The sequence below is a fragment of the Esox lucius genome, chromosome 4 (genome assembly GCF_011004845.1).
Source record: "Esox lucius isolate fEsoLuc1 chromosome 4, fEsoLuc1.pri, whole genome shotgun sequence".
NCBI classification, from domain to species: domain Eukaryota; kingdom Metazoa; phylum Chordata; class Actinopteri; order Esociformes; family Esocidae; genus Esox; species Esox lucius.
The window spans coordinates 12,798,560-12,822,407 of NC_047572.1; the positions used below are offsets into that span (position 1 = coordinate 12,798,560).

Below are 23,848 nucleotides of genomic sequence, written 5' to 3' on the forward strand. Positions count from 1 at the left end.
TGGATGAGCGGTTTCCATTGCAGAGAAACAAATTAAAGGGACAAGTGGGATGAGCGTAATGAAAAAAAGCATAATACAGCCCGCCATCCAGAACCGAACAGCCAATACAATAATTAGTAGCCTTTGATTCCAGTTTAATCCGTGTATTGGCTTATGTTGATCTAGTTCAGAGAACTTTGCCATGACAAAGGCGAACCAATTAATACCGTTATAGGATATAGTGTGTTTCGTTTCTTAACATAGTTTTTATTATCACAGATAATGCAAAGTTAACAGAAGTCAACACAGGTTTATTGCATAATACTGGGCCAGTAATTGTCATTAACCATATATCTTTGGGAGACATTAGGCGACATCAAAAGACACACATGATATGTCAGACCAGATGATAACATTCATCAAACAAACCCATAAAAACATTACAATATAACAATCATTTTATAGCCAACATTTATCTAACACTTCCAAAAACAGGCCAGTTGAAAATATTCCTATTAATACTGGTCAAAGAATTATCACCTTCATTTAAAAATTATAAAGAGCATCCACAAATACTGCCTCTGTAACAGGCATGATTTGTGCATATACAAAGATGTACAAACAGAAAATCTAAATAAATTGAATAGAAGCCAAGGTTATCCCTAGGTTTCCTCCATGCCATGTCAGAAACCTATATCTGCACTGAGCACTACGAATGATCACTGTTTTAACACAACCAACACTAGAGACATGCCTGAGTTCCAAATGGCAGCCTATTACTTACAGTACACAATGCACCAGGGCTCTCGTCAAAAGTAACGTGAATGAAATAGGCTGCCGTTTAGGAAACACACCATGGCTCAGGAAAGAGGAGATGGAGCTATAAAGAAACCCAAGTCCGTTACTCCACTAAAGGAAAAAGGAGAGGAGTGAAGAGGAGGAGAGAGGAAGGAGAAGAGGAGGATGAGGCTGCTTTTTTCTATTATTCTTTGATCTGTATTGCAATGTGGGCTGTGACTCTACAGAGGGCAGCATCATTCTGAACAGCCGCATTGGTTCACTGTTGCATCACCATTTACAGACATAGATTATATCATCCATTTCTTTTGATGTCTGTATTCCTCAGTTTGTGTGTGTGTGTGTGTGTGTGTTTGTGAGAGAGTGTGTTTGTGCCCGCCTGCCTGCATGAGTGTGTAACTGAGAGCAGGTGTCATCAGGGCTGCTGGAAAGTCTGAGGTACCAAATCGACACTGGGAAAGAGCATGGCTCTTTGGAGACATTAAGATATCCAAGCAAGTTTGGGCAGTAAAATATGCAAACAGAAAAGACACAAGGTTGGAAATTGGTTTCTGTATTCATTTCCTGTTTGGAATGAATGTAACGTGAACAGTGAGAAGTTTTTCGTAGAACCATAGATGAAGATGAACAAGGTCCGAAATTCAGTTCCCAAGTATATCAGTCCTATCTGTTGGGCTCGGCAGCATTCAAGTCTCTGCAAAGACAAAAACACACAAACAAAAACCACACAACGTGAGAACTGAGATCAGACAAAATGACACTAAGAGAAAATGACTGAACGTCTAACATGTGCACTGGTTACATAATATTTTAAGACTAAGCAATGAACTTGTCACATGTCATTCATAAAGTGTGCCTTAAAAAAGTAATTACTCTCACATTATATTTTCTTCCGAATCATTAGTAACATATTATTGATGCATCTAGTGAAAACAATTGATACTGTTGAAGTACTTCATATCGTTTTAAGTGTATCTAACAATTTTTTTACAGAAGCTAGAGTAATGACTTAGAAATTATCATTGTTTACAAATGTTTATAAATGTGTACATTGTTTTATTATGGGCTGTTAAAATCAAATAGAAAATTTAAATACAGTAATATTTTTCTTTTTATGGGATGATATGTACTTCAAAGGTACAACGTCACTATTCCCCTCAGTTCTCTCAATTCCTATTTGAAAACCACAAAGTCAGACAGACAGAATGAATCAGATCAGATAAGGCAGGTGTAGCCAGGTCCACCATCTTGTCTCCATCCTTGTAGTGCAGACTGTTCTAAACAAAGCTAGCATCTACATTCTCTGACAGGAACATGAGGAGCATGATGAACACATTTACACTCCATGCTGTTATGTAACCACTGCTGTCTCTGTGTGTGTGTGTGTTTGTCGCTCCCTTCACTGTAAAGCCTCTCTCTCCATCTTTCTCACTCCTCTCTTTTTCTCTCTCCACATTTATTCTCTATTTCTTGTCTCTCAATTCAAATCAATTCACAAAGGTTTTATAGGCACAGGCAAATGTTGTCTACACTGTCAGGCAAGTGGAAAATAAAATGAATGAAAACCCTAATAATGAAAAATGAATGTGAATAAGCAAACGTAACACACTACAGATTCAAAAGGATAAAGTAGTATACAGTGTCTTCAGAAAGTATTCAGACCCCTTCACTTCTTCCACACTTTGTTGTAGACTCAATAAATAATGTAATTAAATCTAATGGAAAGAATATTTTGACTACACACAAGTGAAAACAAATCTTTCAAAATTTAGGCCATTAAAAACTTAAAAACTTAATGTACAGAAGCAGTGGCATAGGTCTCATTATGTCCCCCCCGACATTTTGAAAAAGGCATTTTGTCTGTATTATAACGTATTAACTACACTATACGCGTTGCGTTGCCATCAGCATCGCCTCAACCTGACGTTTTACCTGCTACAAAAAGCGTGTTTTTCATAAGGGGAGAAGAGCAGCCGAAGAAGGTTATTTTTTGATAATTGGTAAGTAAAATATATGATTTAAGTTTTTCATAATTATTAAGTTGCTGATAGTGGATTTAAAAAAAGCCTCTAATACACAAGTTGCTTTTGTTAAAATTGCGATGTTGTTAGCTAGTAGCAAAACTACTACTAGCTACCTAGCTACATTACAGTTGTCCTGGTTTCATTCAGTTTACCTGCCAATGATGGAGCCAATCTTGTCCCATGCACAGTTATTTCTTTATTCAATGGGTAAATTGGGTCATACCAAATCCTATAGCCAACTTTTCCATTTCAATAATCATTCATTGGTCTGTCATCAGTTTACACCACAGCAAGCTTCCTGTGTCAGACCTGTGGCATCATCCAGAAAAACGACACCAGAAAATAGGCTGACGAAAGTACTATCAGTAGCCCAGAGATACAACAAACATTTACCGCAAATCTGTATTTTTTCCCCTACAAAATAGGCCAATATGAGTTACCATCATTTGTATGAGGTTTTTTTTGTCAATACACCCGATCCGTCCCCAAAATCAATCTACATTTATAATTAAATCCACAACACAAAATGAACATGTGGTCTATCAAGAATTTAACCTCAGTGCACGTCCACAGATCCGGCGCGCCTGCCACCTCTGACGGATTAATGCTTGGATGATGGTGGCAGAGATTGTTAGTGTCTTAGCTGCACGTCATCTGTTCCGATGCGAATTTGCCTGAAAATGCGCTGCCCTGCCTCAGATGGCTGCTTATGAGCGTATCCGCTATAGGTGTTCGTTTTTTGGCAGGGTAGGCCTGTGTTGAACTTCCATTCTGTGTTGACATCTCTTTGTTGAATTTTTATAGTTTAACATGAAAATAAGGTATGAATAAGGTAGATAATTAGCTAATCTATCAAATAATGTTTTTTTAAACCGGCAACCATGTTATGTGTGGTTATATTAATGATAGTTGCAAAATATATATTAGCTTGCTAACTAACGTTTTGTTCGCTAGCTAGCAAACAGTCTTACGCATTAACACTATGTTCACCTCACAGCTAGCAGAGATGACACCAGCCAAGAAGAGACTTAAGTTAGACATACAGGCGTTTTTCCTATGCAGAGACAAAGTGAGTTCAATGGCTAGATAGCTATGAGACATCAGAAGATATAGCTAGCTAACTTACTAGCTTAATAGTTTATCTCTTGAAAAGTTAGCTAATGTTACATTCCTTACATAGGTAGGTGCATTTGAAATTTCAACCTGATGTGTATCTTACAGATCAAACATTCCCAACAGGTACTGCAGGTGTCCGTGTAGATCAAGCTGTTTGTGTCATATTCGGTAAGTCAGGGATCATCAACTCTTACCCTATGAGGGCCGAAGCCTGGTTATTTTCTGTTATACCTCATCCTTTATTGGACACACCTGATTAGAGGATTGCAATGAAAAAATGGAGTGGAACTTGCTTCAAGGGCCAGAGTTGATGAACCCTGCTGTACTGCATTTTAGCAGGATCAGATGGTGAACGTGAGAAGGTCAGTCTTGGAGCTGAGGTGAAATGTTGATGCATAGCAGTAGTCCATAAAACTTAAAAAAAATGATTTATGTTATAATGTGTAGCCCATATTTTGAATGTTCATATTTATTAGCAGAGCCAGAAGGATGCTGAGTCGACCAGTGTAGTCATGCCAGAGGGTTGTGGTGGAGCTTGGGAGGTGATGTTGTGAAATTCAAGTACAGTACAGGCAAAATGTACATGTAGATTACATATCAGCCACACACATTGAAATACAGAGGTCTGTGTAGTAAATCTTCACTAAGAGCACACATCACCGAAAATATCTTTACTAATTAATATTAAATGAAATAGCTGTAGGTATTATTTTCAGGCTTATTCTAGGAGAATCAAAGAGATGTTTGCCCACTGGTGCACGTAGACCGTATGGCCAAAAGGGATTGGTCCCTCGACCATCACACCTATATGAGCTTGTTGGACATCCCATTTCAAAGCTATGAGCATTTGCAAAAATATATGTCCCCCTCACACAGTGGCGGAGCTTAGCTTTCTTTCCCATGGGTGCCACCACCACCCCCCATCCCAAAAGTCTTGCTACCTGATTTCCCAACTAAAGGATATACTAAAATATTTAATACTATTCTCCCAAAAATGTACGTACGTTTCACGTACCATGATGAACAGAATCTTATTTATTAGGCTACAACAAAATGTACAAACCCGATTCCAAAAAAGTTGGGACACTGTGCAAATTGTGAGTAAAAAAGTAATGGAATAATTTACAAATGTCATGAACTTAATTCACAATATAATATAGATAACATATTGAATGTTGAAAGTGAGACATTTTGTAATGTCATGCCAAATATTGGCTCATTTTGGATTTCATTCCAAAAAAGTTGGGACAGGTAGCAATAAGAGGCCGGGAAAGTTAAATGTACAGATAAGGAACAGCTGGAGGACCTATTTGCAACTTATTATGTCAATTGGCAACATGATTGGGTATAAAAAGAGCCTCTCAGAGTGGCAGTGTCTCTCAGAAGTCAAGATGGGCAGAGGATCATCAATTCCCCCAATGCTGCAGCAAAATATAGTGCATCACATACAGGAATGATACTGTAATGGAAATCAATCAACAACATGGACTCAGGAATACTTCCAGAAAACATTGTCGGTGATCACAATCCACTGTGCCATTCGCCGTTGCCGGCTAAATCTCTATAGGTCATAAAAGAAGCTGTATCTAAACAGGATCCAGAAGCGCAGGCGTTTTCTCTGGGCCAAGGATCATTTAAAATGGACTGTGGCACAGTGGAAAAGTGTTCTGTGGTCAGACGATTCAAAATTTGAAGTTCATTATGGAAAACTGGGACGCCATGTCAACCGGACTAAAGAGGACAAGGACAACCCAAGTTGTTATCAGCGCTCAGTTCAGAAGCCTGCATCTCTGATGGTATGGGGTTGCATGATTGCGTGTGGCATGGGCTGCCTACACATCTGGAAAGGCACCATCAATGCTGACAGTTATATCCAAGTTCTAGAACAACATATGCTCCCGTCCAGATGTCGTCTCTTTCAGGGAAGAACTTGCATTTTCCAACATGACAATGCCAGACCACATACTGCATCAATTACTATGTCATGGCTGCATAGAAGAAGGATCCAGGTACTGAAATGTCCAGCCTGCAGTCCAGATCTTTCACCCATAGAAAACATTTGGCGCATCATAAAGAGGAAGGTGCGACAAAGAAGACCTAAGAAAACTTATTTTTCCCTTAAAGTGATAAATTTTTTCAGTTTAAACATTTGATAGGTTTTCTATGTTGTATTCTGAATAAAATATTAAAATTTGAAACATCCACATCATTGCATTCTGTTTTTATTAAGAATTGTACAGTGTCCCAAATTTTTTGGAATCGGGTTTGTACCTGCACTTACAAAACTTTGCTGCTTTTGGACCTGGATTATAACTGTAATCCTCTTTTGTTTTAAACTGCAATGCTGCTCCTGTCATTGTAACGTCAGATCTACCAATTTTCTCTTGCTTCTGCTGCTCAACAACTTTACTAAAGACCTTTCTCAGGGGCACATATAATTATATTACATTTTTATAATGTATTGGTTTTCTTTCCTCTAAGTGGCAGACATATCTGTCACATAAGTGGCGTTCCATTTTTGTTTTGTTACTTAATTTTCCACTGTTCAGTACGAGCTGACAAAATCTGATGTAATACCCAGGGTTGCCAGATTCACAGATAATAGGCATAATTGCCCGCGGACTCCACATAAAAACTAGACACTGTCATAAAAAATTGCCCAATTAAGCACCACAGGCTACACTACCACGGTCACAGATTGGTCGATCATACAAATGCATTATGGAATCATAAAAAATATAGATGTTTATCAATTCAATGTCAAATAAATATTAGTTAGCAAATTATATGACCCTTTGCCATATCATTCCAAATTGAGCTCAAATTAATCCTGTGTCCTTTGTATGTCCTTGAGATTTAGAAAGGCACACAAATATAAGGTCAGAAAATTCATAGTGCATGCCAGGGCAAAAAAGAAAATTCCAGTGACGTTCTTGTGTTAATTGATGGCAAGATGAATGCAGCATGTTTTCAGAAAATACTGGCAGACAATTTGCATTCTTCTGTACAAATGCTACACATGGGACACTCTAGGACTTTCCAGCACGACAATGATACTAAGCACAAGACCAAGTTGTCCCTTCAGTGGTTACAGCAGAAAAGGGTGAAGGTTCTTGAGTGGCCATCACAGTCTCCTGACCTTTATATCATCGAGCCACTCTGGGGAGATCTCAAACGTGCAGTTCATGCTAGACGACCAAAGACTTTGCATGACCTGGAGGCATTTTGCCAAGACGAATGGGCAGCTAAAGGGGCCAATAAACAGTATTAAAAACTAAGGGTATGCAAAGATTTGAACAGGGGTCAGATGAATTATTTTTTTTAATGATTGTGCCATTCTGTTATGACCTACAGTTGAATGTGTATCCCATAAGAAATAAATGACATGTTTTGCCTGCTCACTCATGTTTTCTTTATAAATGGTACATATATTACCAATTCTCCAAGGGTGTGCAAACCTTTGAGCACAACTGTAATTGCACATATTTGGCCTATCAAATATGAAACTTTATCCATGATAGGGTAGAGTCCTAATCGGGCAAATTCTAAATATACTTCTGTGTAATTCTGCATGCATAATCTCAATTTAGTGTTTATCTGATTTTGTGAATTATTTTTTAGTAAGTTGTCTCCAGACCACACAGCCTTTGATATCAATGATTTAACGGTTCTATGACCTGTTTGAGTATTTTAATCCAGTTCGTAAATGAGATTTAGCAGATTTTGGTGGGCGTAGAATGCCCTTATTGCCTTGTCTTTCAGATTGTTTACAGCCTTGATGACGTTACAAGTGGAGTTGATGTTTATGCTGAAGTTTAATTTGTTGTTAGCTGTAGTGCATCCATGTCTTAATAGATTTGATTGAAACACCATTACTACAGATGTAAGGAGCCAAGTCAGACAGAATTTGCGCAGAAGATCCATGTGATGCTTAATACTTTGCTTGCTTAGGGACAGAAGCACCATATAATCTGCAAATAGTAGACCATGGCCGGTTCTAGGCATAACCGAAATAAAAGATGGCTTATGGCCTCCAACCACTAGGGGGCCCCAGACCACTACGGAACCTCCGACTGCTAGGGGAGAGGGGGCCCCAAATATTTTTTTTATTTGGGCCCACGGAAGGCTACAGCCGGCATTGTAGTGGGCATTTTATTTTGAGTCCAGCAGGGCAAGACTGGGTGCTTCAGACGTTCCTAGTGTCCTTGTCAATTCACTGAAATAAATATTGAAGATGATGGGGCTCAAGTGGTGTCCCTGTCCCATCCGCTGGCCCTGAAGGAAGAAATCTGGTTGCATATTGCACCTTAAACGGCACATTTGTTGTTTGTGTAAATGAGTGTTATATTATTGTATGTTTTTGTCCCAATGCCAATTTCCATTGTTTTATAGCTCTCTTTTTACTCTTTTCTAATGTTTTCCTCATTCTCTTGTCTCATTCTCTCTTTCGTCTCATTCTCTCTGTTATCTCTGTAATCTGCAGTGTGTGTGTGTGTGTGTGTGTGTGTGTGTGTGTGTGTGTGTGTGTTTGTGTGTGTGTGTGTGGGGGTTTGTGTGTGGGTGTGTGTGTGTGTTTGTGTGGGGGTTTGTGTGTGGGTGTGTGTGTGTGTTTGTGTGTGGGTGTGTGTGTGTGTTTGTGTGTGGGTGTGTGTGTGTGTGCCTTCCTATCTCAGTCAGATAGGGAGATTTGTGTTGTGCATCGTCAGTGGCTCAGTTGAAAAGTTACATTGTCAAGTGATTACCATCACCACGTTATAACTGCATTACCAGGTTATAATTGCATTACCACGTTATAACTGCATTATCACGTTATAACTGCCTCTCAAATCCACTCCACAAAGAGAGGAAGTATCGTTATTAAAATAATTGTTCCAAATTGCACCATATAACCTTTATAGTGACTACTTTTGACCAGGGCCCAATGGCAATGAATAGGGAATGGGCACTAATGAGACGTACCCACTGGCTGCGGTTTTGCCAGTCCCTAGGTGAACCTTATGTAAGAAGCACCACATCTTTCCCTCTCTCTCTCTCTACTTCTCTCTATATATATCGGTGTCTCTCTACTTCTCTATATATCTCTGTCTCTCTACTTCTCTCTCTATATATCTCTGTCTCTCTGCTTCTCTCTATATATATCGGTATCTCTCTACTTCTCTCTCTATATATCTCTGTCTCTCTACTTCTCTCTCTATATATCTCTGTCTCTCTACTTCTCTCTTTATATATCTCTGTCTCTCTACTTCTCTCTTTATATAGCTCTGTCTCTCTACTTCTCTCTTTATATATCTCTGTCTCTACTTCTCTATATATCTCTGTCTCTCTACTTCTCTCTTTATATATCTCTGTCTCTCTACTTCTCTCTCTATATATCTCTGTCTCTCTACTTCTCTCTTTATATATCTCTGTCTCTCTACTTCTCTCTTTATATATCTCTGTCTCTCTACTTCTCTCTCTATATATCTCTGTCTCTCTACTTCTCTCTTTATATATCTCTGTCTCTCTACTTCTCTCTTTATATAGCTCTGTCTCTCTCTGTCTCTCTACTTCTCTCTTTATATAGCTTTGTCTTTTTACTTCTCTCTATATATATCTCTGTCTCTCTCAGTCTCTGTACTTCTCTCTCTATAAATATCTGTCTCTCTCTGTCTCTCCCTGGCTTCAGTTTAGTGCAGCAGCAGCAGAACCCCCTCCCCCTTCCCCTTTTTGTCTAAAACTCCTGGAGCTGCTCCAGCGTCAGAAATTATTCATGTCTTTACTGCCTAGATAAAAGTATTTGACAAAAACAGTGGCTAGTTATTGTTACGCTGCTGCAGATCATCATCAGAGAGGAAAAGGCAGAATTAAAGGACGTATTGTGGGCCCGTGTTGTGAATGCATATTCATAGAAGTCTAATATGCATCTGAAACGGTGTGTGCCATATGGCACCCTGTTCCCTATCTAGGGCACTACTTTTCACCACTTCCCATAGGGGAGACAGTGAATGACACATCTATGAAAATACAATTACCTTTTCTAATGATCTTTCTATATCATGCAAACATGGCCTCTGTTTTTGTGTCAGCATACCAGCCCTGTTTCATGCTGTCCTAGCCCAGATGTTTAAAAAGATTTGAAAACAAACTTGACCACGTTTGCTGTCCCATTACCGTACCTGGTGTGTTCCCAGAAGAGATCTTAATAGAACAGAAAACTGAAAAACCCATACCTGGCCTGTTCCATCGAGTCCTTGCCCATGTAGGTAACCCAGTAGACCAGGTTAAAGAGCGCAAAGGCCAGAGGGAACAAGATGCGGGAGTACTGGTCTATGGGGCTGGTGCCAGCCAGGGCTTGTATGGGGGGGAGAGCGGAGCCCGATTGCAGGAAGTAAGGCAACGGAGGGCCACTGTCGATCTCACTCTGGGCTATAGAGTTGTACCTCCTCTTCACTCCGCCCCTTTCCGACGGGGGCTGGGGGGGGGTTACACAGGGAGATAGGTGGAGACATGGGTTTGGAGAAGGGAAACAGAAATTGTTAGTGGTTGCGGTGGATCTCTATCCTGCACTGTAATATCTGAACTATCTAATTATCAATCTAATCTAATGCAATGCCCCTGGGAGGGGGATCTAGATTCATGCAGCATAAATCATGGACTACATAATGATTACAGGAATGATTACCAACTGGAGGAAGGGATTAGGTGTGTGTGTTCTTATGGTATAATGCTGTATTTTTAATATGTATGCCCATGGGAGATCTCTCTCTCTCCAGATGTGCTAAAGTACACTACATTACATGTCATTTCCACTCGGCCATATAGATCACAGCATTTGTGAGTGTGTTCTAAACGGCACCCTTGCTCTGGTAAAAATCTGGGCACTATACAGGGAATGGGATGCAAATTGGGATGCAGTCAGTTTGATGGGACTGGGAGGGGATTTGCTTGTTAGCGTAGCTTGGGCTATTTTTAAAACATCTAACCATGACCCTAACACTACTAACACGTGAGCCAGCTCTCAAGGGATTTCGACGTACCACGCACTGCAGCTAACAGAATTAGCATACAGCATAAAGATGGTACCAAGATAAGTGTATGCATTTAAGGACTATTTAGTTTGTGTGTGTGTGTGTGTGTGTGTGTGTGTGTGTGTGTGTGTGTGTGTGTGTGTGTGTGCGTGCGTGTGCATGTGTACTTATTTTGATATACTGGTTTCCTAAAGAGCTTAACGGGTTTGGTAAGGTTAGGGTTAACATTGCTTAATTTGGCGGCGTCATTTACAGTTGTGCTCAAAAGTTTGCATACCCTTGGAGAATTGGTAATATATGTACCATTTGTAAAGAAAACATGAGTGAGCAGGCAAAACACATATTTCTTATGGGATTCCCATTCAACTGTAGGCCATAACAGAATGGCACAATCATAAAACAAAACATGGCAACACATTTTTTTTTTTACTGATGCCTGTTCAAAAGTCTGCATACCCTTAATTCTTACAGTTTTTCTCAGTCAGTTTGGTTTCTCAGTCAGTTAGTTTAGTTCTCGAATCAATTCTCAAAACAATTAGTACAAACAGCACCACACAATGGATTACCTGCAAAAGCCTGCAAAAGTCCATTCCTCAAAAGTAAATGTCAATGAACATATCGGTGCCATCAGAATGTCAAGTCCTTGTGTCTGTGTTCACAAACAAGATGCTTAGCTGTGTCAAAATGTGTAGTTGTGTTGTCAATCTAAAAATGCACTCTGGTAGTATTTTCTAAAGTACACTATGGCTACATTTTTCATGACAATGATTGAAAAATGCTGCACTTCTTCTGTATGGAATTTATAAATTTCAACAGTACAAAGTCACACATTCCTTCTTGAGAGATTGGGATTGCAAGAGATTGGACAGGATTCATATTTATGCTTTTACTTTTGGTCTGTCAACAAATTACAGTGTCATAGCAATTCAGAAAGAAAAAACGCAAAACTATTTTATAGCACAAAGGAGAATAATACACTGAACAAAATTATAAACGCAACACTTTTGTTTTTGCCCCCATTTATCATGAGCTTAACTCAAAGATCTAAGACTTTCTCTATGTACACAAAAGGCCTATTTCTCTCAAATATTGTTTACAAATCTGTCTAAATCTGTTAGTGAGTACTTCTCCTTTGCCGAGATAATCCATCCACCCCCCAGGTGTGGCATATCAAGATGCTGATTAGACAGCATGATTATTGCACAGGTGTGCCTTAGGCTGGCCACAATAAAAGGCCACTCTAAAATGTGCAGTTTCACTGTGATAATAACAACAACAATGTGATAATAAATGGCTTCATATGATTTATTTATTTTTTTGATTTTTTTGATTTTCTAAATCATTCCCAAACTTTCACAATTTCTGCCAGGGTATGCAAACTTATGAACACAACTGTAAATAGTTAGGTATGTGTGCGTGTTTGCATGTGATAACTGCTTCATACATGTGTTTATGTTTTAGTTTTATAGATAGTAAAAAAGGTCTGTACATGACCTTTTGCCGGTCCCCACAAGGAAAATGTTATTTTCCTGGCTTGGGGGCTAGGGTCAAACTTTTCATTTCTTTTAGTGGAGGAATTGGGGTTACAATCTGATACATTTTTATCGTCTTGGAAGAAAGACAAAACAAGGCTGTGTCTGTGTTTGCATGCATGTAGCTGGCTTTTTTTGTCCTAGCCACTTCATGATCATGGTTTCTAACTCAAAAAATCTGATGCAACAAGTTCGGTTGGTTCATTGGTTAGCTTCCATCACCAGTGACTGTTATCGTTGTGTCTCAGTATCTCTCTTACTGAACTGCAGAGGGCAGTCTACAGTCACGTGAGGACGTAGTACCTCCTGGAAAGTGGGCTTTTTTTCATATTTGGCCACATGGATACTTGAGCACACATTCATTGATAAAGGAAACCTAATTTAAGAAATCACAAAAAGCAACTTTAAGTTCATGTATGTAATTAAAATGAATAGAAAAGCAATTTCCTTTTTTTGGAAAAAGTTAGTTCATCCCTAACTTTACCATCACCTAAAATTGCTAAAATGTGGTGCACTAAAACAGGTACAAATGATTAGACAAATAAAAAAGCTCAAGCTGAAACACAATATTTCTGTTGAATTACACAATTGCAAAAGATTTTTCAGTGTCAGTAGTGAACCTAGGTTACCTTATTCTTTTAGTAGAGTTCACGTGAAGATTACACATCTACTGTATGTCTACAAATATAGATGAAAAAGGACAACTTTCCACGGGGTATAGTTTTCACATGACCATATATGTATATCCACCAACCCATCCACTCACAAATAACTTACAGATGAAGCGCTCTCGTCCTCTTCCTCATCATAACTTGCAAGGACTTCCAGATTTTTCTGCATGGCCTTTTGCTCCTTCAGACGCTTGGCCTGCAGTGTAGCAAAGTAGTTGACAGCTGCAAACTCAATGAGCGCAGAAGCCACGAAGGCGAAACACACGGCGATGAACCAGTCCATGGCTGTGGCGTATGCCACCTTCGGCAAGGACTGGCGGGCGCTGATGCTGAGCGTTGTCATGGTAAGAACCGTTGTGATGCCTGTTGATAATGGGCATCGGGGAGACGAGAACACTATGGTAACATGGCTCCAATTATAAATTGTCATTTGGGGATGTCCTGAATAATTATGGAATGGCGTCAAGCAAAGATGTATTGAACAGTGGGTACCCCAAGACTTTGGGCTAACTTTGGGCGATTCAAAAAAACATGTGGATCCAAAACATCATCAATGGCCCTTAATTATACCATAATTATATATTTTTTATATAATTCCATAAGTAGATGTTTAATGGTACCTCTATAACTAGACAATATATTTTTCTACAACTATACCAGAAGTACCTGAAAAAGGGGTACCTCTCTACTTGGTTATTATATATATTTCCATAACTATACCATAAGTACCTCTATAGCGGTACCCCTCTATTGGTAAAATATGTTTTTCCATAACTATACCCTTCACCGATCAGCCATAACATTATGTCCATTGACAGGTGAAGTGAATAACACTAACAATCTCATTATCACGGCACCTTTAGGTGATAGGTGATAGGTCAGTACCTATCACAAGTGGTCCAAGGAAGGAAAAACTGTGAACTGGCGACAGGGTCATGGGTGGCCAAGGCTCAATGATGCACATGGGGAGCGAAAGCTGGCCCGCGCGGTCCGATCCAACAGACAAGCTACGGTAGCTCAAATTGTTGAAATTGTTAATGCTGGTACTGATAGAAATTTGTCAGAACACACAGAGCATCGCTGTTTGTTGCATATGGGGGTGCGTAGCAGGCCAGTTAGGGTGCCCATGCTGACCCCTGTCCCCTGCCAAAACTGCCTACAATGGGCATGTGAGCATCAGAACTGGACCACACAGCAAATGTAATGGCTGATCGGTGTAAGTACATATAATGGGGTTACCTCTATAACATTGACAGAAAAACATTTAATCTATCAAATAGTTGGAATATGGAATATAGAAGGTGTACTTGACTAATACTCCCAGGCTACCCATCTGCAATAAAAGACCAAAAAAGCTAAGCTGAACGGGGTCAACTTGAAACATTTTCATATGTTTTTCTTATTTTGACGTCATGTCTAAACACATCGGCACAGGTGTCCTTACCTGTTATTAATACATCATATGTCAGAACAGGTTATAACATCCCCAGTGTGACATGTGACATGGGAGGGGATAAGGAGAGAGAGACACACAGAGTCAGACACAGAGAGGGGCAGAGAGAGAAAGACAGAGAGACAAAGAGAGAGACACAGAGGGGGGGGGGGGGTACAGAGAAAAACAGAAAGACATTCACTACCAGCAGTTGAGAGATAAAAAGAGAATAAAACAGAGAAAAAAGAGGACGTAAAAAGCGGAAAAAAACGTGAGAGACACATAGACAGAGGGGATGGAGAGAGAGGGAGAGAGAAACAGAGAGGGAGAGAGAAACAGAGAGAAGAAGAGAGAAGGAGAGAGAAACAGAGAGAGGGAGAGAGAAACAGAGAGAGGGAGAGAGAAACAGAGAGAGGGAGAGAATCAGAGATAGGGAGAGAGAAACAGAGAGAGGGAGAGAGAAACAGAGAGAGGGAGAGAAACAGAGAGTGACAGAGTGGATGTTTTCATACCAGCCACTGTGCGTGCGGGAACGGACTCTTTGTTGATCCAGAAGGCTACCTGCGACAGCATCACTACCATAATCAGAGGGATGTAAGTCTGAATGAGGTAGTAGCCCAGCTTCCTCTTAAGGAGAAAATGGACGATCATGACAGAGTAGTGACCTAGAAGGCAGACAGGAGAGAGTATCAGTGGATAGCTTCCGTGACAGGCATCCTGACACACAGAGCGAGATACGACAGAGCAGAACAAAACAGGGACATACCAACATGGGAGGAATGGGACAAAAAGGGAGGAGAGAGAAGAGGAGGAAGGAGAAGAGGAGATGTGGGATGGGGAGAGGGGTGTTAATGTCCTTGGCTGACCTTGAAGCTGTCAAGGCAGTAGAGATGTACCAAACGACAAACGCTGAGGGATACAATATCCATCTGCCTGCAGACTTTCTAACGTTAAACATGAAATCACATCATATAGGGGAGAGAGCGGAGGGAGGTGGAGGAGGACAGGAGGCAAGGAGAAAAGAATGGAACGGAGGAAAGGAACAATAGTGGGGGAACAGCAATAATCACACATTACTACTTGCAGTCTAAAAACACTTCCCCTGCTCCATGTGGTGGTAACTGAGCCACTCCATCCAAGTCCTTGGGAGGGTGATTCATCCTCCTCTGTCTTCAGTTTCGGGTTCTACTAAGGTCCTCAGTTGGAGGACCACCATACGCTGCCTTTGGAAAACCACCCCTCTCTCCATCTCCTCTCATCGCCCAGTCTCTTTCTCTGTCTTTTTATCTCTCTCTCTCAGTCACTCTGGATCTCTCTCCTTTCATCCCTTTCCTTCTAGTTTCCCTCCCCACGTTTCTAGCCCTCTTCTCTCCTGCTCCCTCCCTGTCCTCCCCTCCCCCAAGGACCACTCGGTCGGACCCTGAGCCCCACGGTTCCCTTCCTTCAAGCAGACCACACAGGTTAAGCTAGACCACTTTAGCATCTAACACGGCAGTCGAAGGAACCCAAGCTCTCAAGACCAGGCTGTTGTAGTGTACTAGCTGGCTTGTGCGGCAAGGAGGGACCAGTAATGGACACGTTAGTGTTGCAGGTCGCATCCTCAACGGAGCCCTATTCCCTATGGGTCATGGTCAAAAGTAGGCAATAGGGTGGCATTTGAAATGCAGACTTGGGACGGGCACATTCTTGGTGCCTGGATGCACTCGGAACACTTTACGATGATTCACCCAGTTCCCATTCCGGTACTGTACATTTAAATGGGTTTTCCTGGAAAACACCACACTGGTCCATTTCGATATTTATCGAGGCAGCTGCCGTGAATCGGTTCCTTTGCAACAGTATTGCTTATCACAAACATCAAAAGGTATCCATGCCGGTACTGAAAATACTGTGTAATATTTTCAACACACATGCCAAGCTACACACAATATCACAGACATTCTCACGCATCTAAACACACATTTCGTTACAGCCCAGAGTTGATTGTTACCTGTGTTGCACTTGAACGTTTCACTGAATAGCTTATGTCCAATCAGGTCGTACTGCAGCAGACTGATAGACTCCTGTGGACAGTCCACAGACGCTTCCAGACCTTTCCTCCATGTAAAGGTGATCTCAGTGTTTGTGTAGGCGTCTGTACACAGAAGGCATTGTCTAAGCATTTCCCGCGGTGTCCAGAGCTGAGGATGTAAGGGTATGCTTCTCTTCCGCACTCTCTTGTTGATATGATTTACTTCAGAACAATAATCTGACCAAAATACATTTCAAATGGTGCGTAAAAGGGTGTGCATGGAGAAAAACGGCTACTCACAGCTGCCGAACTTCAGAGGACATGCGTGTCCGTCCATGGGGAAATCCATGAGGTTCATGGGACACTCGGCAGAGATGGTAAGTCTGGGGACACATCGACACTAGCACTGTGAAAATATATTTTAGATCTTCATCATACTCTTAATGAAGAGTGTGATTAATGAAAGGTATGATAAAAACATATTTTTATTTATTAAATGTGCAGAAATTAATGTATTCTCCATGCATAGCAACCAGTCAGGAGATCCAAATGCTTCTTTAGACTAGGTAGGCAAAATGTGACTTCCTTCAGAACCACAACGTTATGGAGAATGGTTCTATTCAATTGTATAGCACCTCATGGTGTACAGAACCGTTCCATTCTGCATGATGCGGAACAGCTTGTTGGGAGTGGTCATGTTGTGGACGGTGGACTTCCTGGAGTTCCTGAAGAAAGTATCGGGTGTCCAGATCCGGTCCACCATCTTGTTGTTGAGACGCAGAATCTCCCCGGCGCCATCGTACTGCAGCCTCTCGTCCACCCAGGTCTGACGAAAGAACATGTCCACGGTGTACTCCTGAGGAGAACATGAAGTCCATATGTGCAGTAGATGAGTGAAAACCAGAATGGTTCTAGAAAAATTATCTAGAATGTATTGTTCAGAAAAATACCAGAAGGATGCCAATTGCAATGTGCGAGTTAAAACCAATGCATGTACATACTGTATATGTAAATCTACATTACATTAAACAATCTAATCAACAGAGATCCTGTTCCATTATATATGAAACTCTACGCTCAACATTTAATCTACATATTACAGAGTGCCTGCATGGAAACCTGTAAGAATAACACATGAAACAGATAATAATTAAAGTACAGTATACAGTATGTGACAGTAAGCCTACAAAGGAATAGGTTTGGTATCTCTTACCATTTCAACATCCGACACAGGCCCAAAGCTGGTGACAAAGATATCCGTTTTTACCTCTGTAACCTCACCTAAAAATATTTAGTGAATTGAATTATTGGATGTATGAACCATAATTAATGGATATTTACAGTCAAGAAACTAATCTTGATTAAATCAAAACAAAATCTCTAGTCAATGGTCAGTAGAGAAATCCTGAAGCAGGCCTGAAAGTCTATATTCTGATTTAATGAAAAAGAAAACGACATAAGATGCAGAAAAAAAACATGAGTATTAAGACAGGTCTACCTCCAGATCCTGGTCGCAAGCGGTTGTCATAGCCGTCTAGAAGTTGGTCTAAAATACGGGTAATGTTTTCACCAGCATAGCTTTCATGTCCATACACACTGCCAGCACTGTAAAGAAATCAATAAAATCTTTATTCATGACAATTCATACCACTACCCTGTGAAGAGCAATGCTATTAGGATTATGATATGTAGGAAACGTATGATCTCTGTAATTGCAAACAAAGGTTTCTGTACCAAATATTAAGTTCTGCTTTTCTGATGTGTCAAATACTTATGTCATGCAATAAAATGCTAATTAATTACTTAAAAATCATACAATGTGATTTTCTGTATTTTTCAGTAGTTTTAGATTCCATCACTCACAGTTAAAGAGTACATATAATAACAATTACAGACTTCTACGTGTTTTGTAAGAGGGAAAACTTGCAAAATCGGCAGTGTATCAAATACTTGTTCTCCCCACTGTATACAGGTGCTGATCATAAAATTAGAATATCATCAAAAAGTTGATTTATTTTGGTAATTCCATTCTAAAAGTGAAACTTGTGTATTATATTCATTCATTACACACAGACAGATATATTTCAAATGTTTATTTTTTTTTATTGTGATGATTACAACTGGCAACTAATGAAAATCCCAAATTCAGCACCTCCGAAAATTAGAATATTACTTAAGACCAATACAAAAAAAATATTTTTAGAAATCTTGGCCAACTGAAAAGTATGAACATGAAAAGTATGAGCATGTACAGCACTCAATACTTAGTTGGGGCTCCTTTTGCCTCAATTACTGCAGCAATGCGGCCTGGCATGGAGTCAATCAGTCTGTGGCACTGCTCAGGTGTTATGAGAGCCCAGGTTGCTCTGATAGTGGCCTTCAGCTCTTCTGCTTTGTTGGATCTGGCGTATCGCATCTTCCTCTTCACAATACCCCATAGATTTTCTATAGGGTTAAGGTCAGGCGGGTTTGCTGGTCAATTAAGAACAGGGATATCATGGTCCTTAAACCAGGTACTGGTAGCTTTGGCACTGTATGCAGGTGCCAAGTCCTGTTGGAAAATGAAGTCTGCATCTCCATAAAGTTGGTCAGCGTCAGGAAGCATGAAGTGCTCTAATACTTCCTGGTAGATGGCTGCGTTGACCTTGGACCTCAGAAAACACAGTGGACCAACACCAGCAGATGACATGGCACCCCAAACCATCACTGACTGTGGAAACTTTACACTGGACTTCAAGCAACGTGGATTATGTGCCCCTCCTCTCTTGCTCCAGACTCTGGGACCTTGATTTCCAAAGGAAATGCAAAATGTACTTTCATCAGAGAACATAAATCAGCAGCAGTCCAGTCCTTTTTGTTTTTAGCGCAGGCGAGACACTTCTGACGCTGTGTCTTGTTCAAGAGTGGCTTGACACAAGGAATGCGACAACTGAAACCCATGTCTTGCATACGTCTGTGCGTGGTGGTTCTTGAAGCACTGACTCCAGCTGCCGTCCACTCTTTGTGAATCTCCCCCACATTTTTGAATGGGTTTTGATTCACAATCCTCTCCAGGGTGCAGTTATCCCTATTGCTTGTAGACTTATTTCTACCACATCTTTTCCTTCCCTTCGCCTCTCTATTAATGTGCTTGGACACAGAGCTCTGTAAACAGCCAGCCTCTTTAGCTATGACCTTTTGTGTCTTGCCCTCCTTGTGCAAGGTGTCAATGGTCGTCTTTTGGACAGCTGTCAAGTTAGCAGTCTTCCCCATGATTGTGTTGCCTACAGAACTAGACTGAGAGACCATTTAAAGGCCTTTGCAGGTGTTTTGGGTTAATTAGCTGATTAGAGTGTGGCACCAGGTGTCTTCAATATTGAACCTTTTCACAGTATTAAAATTTTCTGAGATACTGAATTTGGGGTTTTCATTAGTTGTCATTTATGTCATAAAAATTACAAACCCGATTCCAAAAAAGTTGGGACACTGTACAATTATGAATAAAAACAGAATGCAATGATGTGGAAGTTTCAAATTTCAATATTTTATTCAGAATACAACATAGATGACATATCAAATGTTTAAACTGAGAAAATGTATCACTTTAAGGGAAAAATTAGTTGATTTTAAATTTCATGGCATCAACACATCTCACAAAAGCTGGGACAAGGCCATGATTACCACTGTGTGGCAACCCCTCTTCTTTTTATAACAGACTGCAAACGTCTGGGGACTGAGGAGACAAGTTGCTCAAGTTTATGAATAGGAATGTTGTCCCATTCTTGTCTAATACAGGCTTCTAGTTGCTCAACTGTCTTAGGTCTTCTTTGTCGCACCTTCCTCTTTATGATGCGCCAAATGTTTTCTATGGGTGAAAGATCTGGACTGCAGGCTGGACATTTCAGTACCTGGATCCTTCTTCTATGCAGCCATGACATTGTAATTGATGCAGTATGTGGTCTGGCATTGTTAGGTTGGAAAATGCAAGGTCTTCCCTGAAAGAGATGATGTCTGGATGGGAGCATATGTTGTTCTAGAACTTGGATATAACTGTCAACACTGATGGTGCCTTTCTGAGATGCAGGCTTCTAAACTGAGCGCTGATAACAACTTGGGTTGTCCTTGTCCTCTTTAGTCCGGATGACATGGCAACCCAGTTTTCCAAAATGAACTTCAAATTTTGATTCGTCTGACCACAGAACACTTTTCCACTTTGCCAAAATCCATTTTAAATGACCCTTTAAACGCCTGCGCTTCTGGATCCTGTTTAGATACGGCTTCTTTTTTGACCTATAGAGATTTAGCCGGCAATGGCAAATGGCACGGGGGATTGTGTTCACCGACAATGTTTTCTGGAAGTATTCCTGAGCCCATGTTGTGATTTCCATTACAGTTTCATTCCTGTATGTGATGCAGTGCCGTCTGAGGGCCCGAAGATCACAGTCATCCAGTAGAGTTTTCCGGCTTTGACCCTGATTCTCTGAATCTTTGGATGATATTATGCACTATAGATGATGATAACTTCAAACTCTTTGCAATTTCTCTGCATTGGGGGAATTGGTGATCCTCTGCCCATCTTGACTTCTGAGAGACACTGCCACTCTGAGAGGCTCTTTTTATACCCAATCATGTTGCCAATTGACATAATAAGTTGTAAATTGGTCCTCCAGCTGTTCCTTATCTGTACATTTCTATTTTCCGGCCTCTTATTGCTGCCTGTCCCAACTTTTTTGGAATGTGTAGCTCTCATGAAATCCAAAATGAGCCAATATTTGGCATGACATTACAAAATGTCTCACTTTCAACATTCAATATGTTATCTATAATCTATTGTGAATTAAATATAAGTTTATGAGATTTGTAAATTATTCCATTCCTTTTTACTCACAATTTGTACAGTGTCCCAACTTTTTTGGAATCGGGTTTGTAAAAGAAATAAACACTTGAAATATATCAGTATGTGTGGAATGACTGCATACATTATACAAGTTTCACTTTTTGAATGGAATTACTGAAATAAATCAACTTTTTGATGATATTCTAATTTCATGACCAGCACCTGTATTTTATCAGGAATATATAACCCCTTTTCCAAAGAAGTTGGGACGCTGTGTAAAATGTAAAGGTAAACCGAATGCAATGATGTGCAAATCGTTTAAACCCTAAATTCAGTTGAAAATAGTACAAAAACAACATATCAAATGTTGAAACTGAGAAATGTTATTGTTTATTGAAAAATATATGCCCACTGAATTTGATGCCCACAACACGTTTCAAAAAGCTGGGGCAGGGGGCAAAAAAAGACTGGAAAGGATGTGTAATGCTAAAAAAAACTGATGGAACATCTCACAAATAATATCGGCAACAGGTCACTAACATGATTGGGGATAAAAAGAGAATCCCAGAGAGGATGAGTCCTTCAGAAGAAAAACAAGAGGGTTTTCCCATTCTGTGAAAGACTGAGCAGGCCAATATGAGCTTGGGGATCTCATCATCTATGGTACATAATATCATTAAAAGATTCAGAGAATCTGGAGATATCTCTGTACACAAGGGACAAGGCCGAAAACCAATATTGGATGGCTGTGATCTTCAGGCCCTCAGATGGCACTGAATAAGAAAAAGACACGATTCTGTAGTGGACATCACTGCATCGGCTCAGGAACAATTCCGAAAACCATTGTCTGTGAACACAATACATCGCTGCATCCAAAAATGCCAGTTAAAACTCTACCATGCAAAGAAGAAACCAGATATAAACAAGATCCAGAAACCATGCTGCCTTCTCTGGGCCTAATTTAAGATGGACTGAGGTGAATTGGAAAACTGTCTTGTGATCTGATTAATCAAAATTTGAAATACATTTTAAGAATCATGGATTCCTCTTCCTCCTGGCTAAAGAGGTGAGAGACCATCCGGCTTGTTATCAGTGCACAGTTCAAAAGCCAGCATCTGTGATGGTATGGGGGAGCATTAGTGCACATGGCATGGGTGACTTGCACATCTGTAATGGTATGGGGGTGCATTAGTACACATGGCATGGGTGACTTGCACATCTGTGAAGGCACAATTAGTGCTAAACAAAATATACAAGTTTTGGAGCAACATATGCTGCCATCCAGACAATGTTTTTTTCAGGGAAGGCCTTGCTTATTTCAGCCAGACAATGCCAAACCACATTCTGAATGTATTACAACAGCATGGCTCCATTGTAAAACAGTCCAGGTGCTAAACTGGCCTCCTTGCAGTGCAAACCTGTCACCCATTGAAATAATATGGCACATTATGAAATGAAGAATACAACAAAAGAGATACCGAATTGTTGAGAGGCTGAAATTCTGTATCAAGGAAGAATGGGAAAACATTTCTCTTTCAAAACTACAGGAATTGGTCTGTTTAGTTCCCAAAAGAGTATTGTTAAAAGAAGAGGTGATCCAACACAGTGGTAAACAAGCCCCTGTCCCAACTGTACATACACATTTTGAAACATTTCTAAATGTGCATGTATTTTTCCCCAAAAAATAGAATTTCTCAGTTTTATTATTTGATATGTTGTCTTTGTACTTTTTTCAATTTAATATAGGGATACATTATTTGCACATCATTGCGTTCTGTTTTCATTTATATTTTAGGCAGCGTCCCAACATTTTTGGAAAAGGGGCTGTGAATATATGTAATAATGTTTATGGATATATATATATATATATATATATATATATATATATATATATATAGATAGATAGATATATTGATATATAGATAGATAGATACTGTACAAACACTACACTCAAGAAACTATGAAGGTCTGTAGGATCAGTTATTTAACTGAGGTTTTACTTACCAGATCATAGTGAACAAGATCAGATATATAAGTGTCATCCTTGAAGGTGGAATTAAAAACTTCAAATCTTACAATAACTCAAGTTAGATTGTGAATAAAATACTCAATGGTAAAGGAAGAGTACACCTTTCCCAGTCCTTCGCTATTCTTGAATGTGTTTTAAAGACGGGGATTTGTAAAGTAATCGAATTAGGAGATTAGTACAGAAAACCATGTTTAGACTGTGGCACTTAGGTAAGAGACACTGACAGATGGCTTACAGAAAATGTTTTACGATTTTCAGTTTTGTTGTATCTAAGAGCTATGATAGTTGAGGGGTTAAATTTTATAGTCTCAATCTAAAAATCTAATGACATTGTAAGAATGCAACGTCCTATTTTTAACGCAATTTTTTGCTTTTTGTGCACCTCTCGTCTAAACAGCAGGTGGTGCACTCCGTTGTCATTCGCAGTTTAGAG

The 23,848-nt window shown here is 40.0% G+C and overlaps 1 protein-coding gene across 1 annotated transcript; it reads right to left on the reverse strand.

Moving 5' to 3' along the window:
- Positions 1 to 216: 216 nt before the first annotated feature.
- gabra6a (gamma-aminobutyric acid type A receptor subunit alpha6a) lies at positions 217 to 23,538 on the reverse strand. Its single transcript, XM_010897224.2, has 10 exons — positions 23,391 to 23,538; positions 18,069 to 18,175; positions 17,784 to 17,851; positions 17,206 to 17,426; positions 16,871 to 16,953; positions 16,550 to 16,693; positions 15,072 to 15,224; positions 13,234 to 13,490; positions 10,127 to 10,368; positions 217 to 1,471 (listed from the first exon to the last, which is right to left on the reverse strand). Exons 1-10 carry the CDS (start codon positions 23,426 to 23,428, stop codon positions 1,441 to 1,443), a joined length of 1,344 nt encoding a protein of 447 aa, XP_010895526.2. The 5' UTR covers positions 23,429 to 23,538; the 3' UTR covers positions 217 to 1,440.
- Between the last annotated feature and the right edge of the window lie 310 nt (positions 23,539 to 23,848).

Bases quoted from the DNA above. Each gene is read 5' to 3' on its own strand.
- gabra6a (XM_010897224.2), bottom strand. From the start codon at position 23,428: ATGACACTTATATATCTGATCTTGTTCACTATGATCTG. The intron at 16,694-16,870 runs GTGAGTAGCCGT...TTCTGTGTACAG, and splicing joins TCCTCTGAAGTTCGGCAGCT to ACGCCTACACAAACACTGAG. The intron at 1,472-10,126 runs GTATGGGTTTTT...TTGTCTTTGCAG, and splicing joins GACTCGATGGAACAGGCCAG to AGACTTGAATGCTGCCGAGC.